The sequence below is a fragment of the Gossypium raimondii genome, chromosome 8 (genome assembly GCF_025698545.1).
Source record: "Gossypium raimondii isolate GPD5lz chromosome 8, ASM2569854v1, whole genome shotgun sequence".
Taxonomy (NCBI): domain Eukaryota; kingdom Viridiplantae; phylum Streptophyta; class Magnoliopsida; order Malvales; family Malvaceae; genus Gossypium; species Gossypium raimondii.
The window spans coordinates 53,406,133-53,411,559 of NC_068572.1; the positions used below are offsets into that span (position 1 = coordinate 53,406,133).

Consider the following 5,427-nt stretch of genomic DNA (forward strand, 5'->3'; position numbering starts at 1 on the left):
CATTTCAAAACAAACAATATATATATGAGTTTGAAATAATTCAAAATAAAGATAAAAATAAATACTATGTGAAATGATAATATCTAAATGAATTTTAAAATAAATGTAGTATAAAAAGAAAACCAAAATAGGTAGTACACAAAATAATATACATATATTTATTTGAATAAATAACATATAAAAACTTTTAGAGTATCAATAATGTACAAATAGAATAAGAAATAATTTAATATAAATTATATATGTATATATAAAATAGTATATTATAAAACCATTTTCATATAAATCTTTAAAACATAGAAACATATAAAATGAATTTAAAAAACATATTATAAAATAAAAATCATTAAAAGAAATGTTATATTGATTTAAATATATATAATATATATATATATATATATATTATAAACTTAAATGATAATAGCATATAAAAAAACTTTAAATAATAGTACACAATAGAATAAAATCATGTATATATAAAACGGTTAGATATATCAATATAAAAATATATAATAATAATAATAATACTAATAATATTATTATTATTAATTAATAAACTAATTTTTTTAAAATAACAAAAAGGATTAAATCGCAATTAGAATCGAATTAACAGGAAACAAACGAAATTAAAAACAAAATGAAGGATTAAAACGCAATATGCGGATTACATGGGAGCCAGATTGGAAATATTTCCTCGCCCCCAAAACGCTGCATTGCAACCTGGGTTGAAGTGAAACAACATAAAAAATGCGAGGCAAAATTTAAAAAAAATGAAGAGGAGAGATTTGAAAAACCCTGCAAAATCGAAAGGGTTGTTTGCACAATTTTCCCAAATGCTACAAAACACGCGGATCCTTCCCCGGATCGGGTCACTGCGCGGGTTGCTGAGGCTAAACGGCCAATACGGCACCGTTTAAAGGCCACTGAAATAGGCCCTAAACGGTGCCGTTTTACACCCTTCATAAAAGCCACTAAAAAACCTAAAATCGGAACCTTATTCTCCTTAAGCTAACAGGAAAAAAACTAGGTTTTCTCTAGCCCTCCGCCGCCCCAAAGCCTGGAACCTCGTCGTCCAAACTGTCGGAGTAAGCGGAGCTCCGTTAGCGCGCTTTCGAAGGTAAGAACCTTCTCCTTTTCTTTTATTATTTTCGCATAAAAAAATGAATAACAAATCGAAGAAAGAAAATAAAAAAAAAACTCTGAGAATCACCTTAAAAAAACTGATATTCGATTTCTTTTTTTTTTGTATTGATTTCGTATCCGTCCCTTTTACAGATTTTCAAATGGCTTTATATAGTTGAATAATACAAAAAATCAAAAATTACAGAAACTTTTTATTATTTTTTTCCATTATTTGCTGCTTGCTCCTTTGCTGCGTGTTTGTTGCAAGTGAAACCGTCGTACGGAAGAGGCCGTTCGTTTGGTGACGTGAAAAAGGCCGAAGGCGCATGTGTGGGGGAGCAACGGCTGAAGCTTCTAGGGTTTCTGCTAGCTGTTTTAGGTGTTGGGCCATTGGGCCATGGACTGCTGTTATATTTTTTATATTGATTTATTATTTGCATTTGGGCCCTGGCGGATTTGGGCTTGTACACATATTATGCATAATACCAAGCCGAATCCAATTGAACGTCAATTGCTTCACAATCACTTAATTTCCGATCTAAGTTCCTCGCATTGGCGGTTGATCTTCCCTTATCTTTCCCATATCTTCTTGTATTCATTGGACATAGTTTTTAAACTCTTCATCTCCTTCTTGATCATGCTCAGCACCACCATTGTTATTGACTTAAATTAGAAGTTCTCAACTAAAATCAAAGCCAAAAGAGATTGATATATAAACTTGGATTGTAATAAGTTAAATGCCATGAACAATGCATTTATATAAGAAGTTAATTTTAGCAAAACTGAATCTGGAAATTTTTGGGGCAGGAGGCAGATTTCAGCATGTGTTTATGTTGGCCCATGCCATACGTTATGGGACCTAGGGCTGTTGCATAGGCCCTATACCTGCACCACATGATGAGCAAGCCCCTTGAAACAATAATTGTGACCAATCTCCATTTTGGCTTTTATGATTGGATACCTCATTAAAATTCTACAACAATTTCAATTCGACATCATGTTATTAACGGAAGCATGACACAGATAAGCATCGACTATTCTTTCCGATTTCATTACTTTAGTATGCTGTATTAAACAGCCATCACATTGGGCATTACCTTTAAAAGTTGAAAGCCACAACGATGTAGTGACGTTTCTGCAAAGTAATCAAAACAAGGTTCTCTTTTCATTTAGACCTCTGAACATATATAAACCAGGGTTTCTTCTTTAATTCCTACACGGCTACATCCATCTTTACTGGGGTTGAGGAATGAGTTGCTTGGAATCAAACCCAAACTTAACATAATAGTCTTGTCATAGGTCAAGAGGTTGTTGGCCACTACAACTGTAAATTCTAACTGCCCATTACCCAAGATAAACATAGGACTATTTTCATGCTGAATAAGCAGGCCTGCAAACTGGTAAATCCTTTTCAAAATAGGGTGGGGCTCTAAGAATCGGGTTGCTCTCGAAGAAATTAACTGGCTTCAAATCAAAGCTTGATGACACTGTTGGCATTATAGGAAAATCCTCCTGGCATGGTATGTGATGGAACCCTAATGTATACCAAACCACAATGTCCTTGTTCTCGATTGGTCGATCCCTGCAAACCAAAAAAGAATTGGAGAATAAAAATTTTAATCAAAAGATTCAAAACCAACAATCTTTTACCTTTCAGACCAAACATCAAGTGTGTCTTCACCGTGGCTCTGGTAAACAAATAATCCACCAGCCCATTGCTCACTTCTGTTATATGGAGTGACCCATATTTGGTTATTTGTGAATGCACCTCTTTTCTGTGGTGGGTCCTCATGATCCAGCAAACTAGCTGCTGTGCCACCAGGAACAACCTTGTACCCGACAGGGTTCCCAACCCTTGTCTTTTTAGTTGGATTGATAACATGGAACTCCGATGGGTCATAGAGTTTAAGTTGAATTTGAGCATCTTTCTCTGTTCTAGCCACATTTCTAACAGCTTTTAGATAGCTTTTCCTTGGTGACTCTCCTGGAGAAGTTTCTTGCCTTTTGATATTTACGTTAACAAAGGAGTTATCAGAGCCGTCTATGTCCATATCCAAGTAGAATGTGATGTAATGGTCATGGATGACGCCAATGACGTTTTCAGACAGAAGGGTACCGAACAGATTTTCTTGCCCTTCCACTTGATTCATGTTCTCATATGCAGTCCCTTTCACCATCAAAATGCCGCTAAGTCCAACCTGCGCTCAATAACTTGGAAATTAGAATGACCTACGAAGTACGGATCATAAACACACCTATCAATGAACGATCATATCACACAATTGTAACAGACCACATTTAAAAGCCACCGTTGATTGAAAATATCCATGATTTTTTCAGACAAAGATGATATATACTTAACGAGATATCTGACGTATAATAGAAGAAAAAAGGAGGTTTCATTAACCTTAATCCTGATAAGTCCATCTGTTTGGAACTCCCAATCAACAATATAATCATAGTTAGCCACTGATGCAGCCATTCGAACCACTAAAGTCACCTTTGGCCTTACTTCCTTAATCTGCCAAATAACCAAAAACAAATATAGGTGAAGTTGATTATACGCATGTCTTTTTAAATTTAAGAATATAGGTGAAGTTGATTATACGCATGTCTTTTTAAATTTAAGGCCAAAGATTTCTTTATTTCTTACCTCCATACCCGTAATTGGACTCTCTGCATGCCGCCACCCTATATCACCTGTGTACCTCTCAAACACGCAGACCATGTTTGATCGGACATAGGGTACACCATCACCGGCGGCGAACACCCCATCCATATAATATGCATTTCTTGGACAATCATTAAGCGGGTCAAGTGGCATAGCTTGCAACCCGAACCCGTATTCGCCCGCATCCATGTAAGTCTTAAAATACCATGCATCAGTGGGGTCCATGTATGGAACAAACAATTCTGAAGTAAAGCCTTTGTACATCACATCCCTCAACACCCCACTCTCAAGGTCCCGGACCTTCGCCCGAGAAACCATCACACCTGCTCTCGTATCGGGTTTCAAATGGAATTCCCAGTTTGCCCATTTCACCAAATGTTCATCTTCTATAACAAAACTTGGACCCTTTGGCTGTTCAATGGATATGGGGTTTATAGAGTTGAGATCCTGCTGGAGCTTCTGCTCCGAGAAACGATAATCGGTGTTGGTGGCTTTGGGTATGGGGATGGACCGACCCGTATCCGATACCTCCACCACTTCTTTTGTGTCCATATCGAGTAAAACAGTTAAGCCCTCGATTGGTCTCATGTAAAAGTTTGCAGTGTCTTCCATGGAGTAGCACTGTACCTTAATTAACCTCCTGTTCTCCTCCTTTTTCCCGAACCAACCTAAGGATATCGGCAGGCATGTCACGTCTTTAAGATTAACGCCTCGTTCGATGATCGTACGGTTGAACTTGGCGTTCGAAAGTGGAGCCCACGTAGCCGAGGTCATGTCTTCCACCGTCATCGTCGGGTAACCGGTCGGAGGAGCCGTGTTTAGAACGGTGACTTCGTCGGTTTCTAAGTTGACAGTCAGCACGTGCGAGACGCCGTTGGCACGTGCGATGACGGAGGCTATTCTTGGGAAGAGTGGTTGGCCTTTTTTCCATTTAAGGACAAGTTCTTTGTTGGGTTCTTCTAGGACGACGGAATGGAGCGCGTAGTTATTGGAGGACTTGAAGAGCGCGTGGGAAGAAAGGATTTTGCGGACCTTGTTGAACTCTTGGATGGTGAGGGGGTCGAGTGGGTGGCGAGGGACAGCTGACTCGTGGTGGCGACGCTGGGAGGTGGAGGCACGTGGGGTTTTTGTGAGTGTGGGTTGTTTGGACTGAAGCCTGTTCTTGGAGGAGGTGCACCAGGGAGAGTTGCTGGCACAGTCGAGGAGGGTGATGACGCCAGGGGATGGCGCGTAATGGAGGTGAGTCCAGGCGAAGAGGAAAGCTATGGCGATGAAGAAAAAGAGGAAACGAAAGAATGGCTTTGATTCCATGGTTGTGTTTTTACTTTGAGCAGTGGTAGATGATAAGCCAGTTGTATATAGTGTCAAATGAAAGCTGCCTTAAGAAATTGGACAAGCTTGCAATTTGGATTACATGCCGATCGATGCAAACGTGGTTGGTGTATGTAAATATAATATATTTTACAGAAGATTTTAAAAATCTAAGTCTTAAATATACACTTGTACTATAAAAAATCTTTTGCTATTTATCAAAAACAACTAAAAACTATTCTCTTTTGATTCAAGTATTATATTTTCATCGCTCAATTTTAAAAAATTATAAATTGGTCATTGAACTATCACTAAGAGCACGT

At 38.1% G+C, this 5,427-nt stretch overlaps 1 protein-coding gene across 1 annotated transcript; it reads right to left on the reverse strand.

Moving 5' to 3' along the window:
* Positions 1-2,146: 2,146 nt before the first annotated feature.
* Positions 2,147-5,182, reverse strand: LOC105792112 (amine oxidase [copper-containing] gamma 2). Its single transcript, XM_012620518.2, has 4 exons — positions 3,776-5,182; positions 3,530-3,643; positions 2,773-3,320; positions 2,147-2,704 (listed from the first exon to the last, which is right to left on the reverse strand). The coding sequence occupies exons 1-4, from the start codon at positions 5,102-5,104 to the stop codon at positions 2,494-2,496; spliced, it is 2,202 nt and encodes a 733-aa protein (XP_012475972.1). The 5' UTR covers positions 5,105-5,182; the 3' UTR covers positions 2,147-2,493.
* Between the last annotated feature and the right edge of the window lie 245 nt (positions 5,183-5,427).

What these genes read in the sequence shown, in the direction of transcription:
- LOC105792112 (XM_012620518.2), bottom strand. Translation starts at nt 5,104, where the DNA reads ATGGAATCAAAGCCATTCTTTCGTTTCCTCTTTTTCTTCATCGCCATA. An exon ending in ATGGACTTATCAGGATTAAG is followed by an intron (nt 3,321 to 3,529) that starts GTTAATGAAACC and finishes TATTGAGCGCAG; the next exon opens with GTTGGACTTAGCGGCATTTT. An exon ending in CTTGATGTTTGGTCTGAAAG is followed by an intron (nt 2,705 to 2,772) that starts GTAAAAGATTGT and finishes TTTGGTTTGCAG; the next exon opens with GGATCGACCAATCGAGAACA.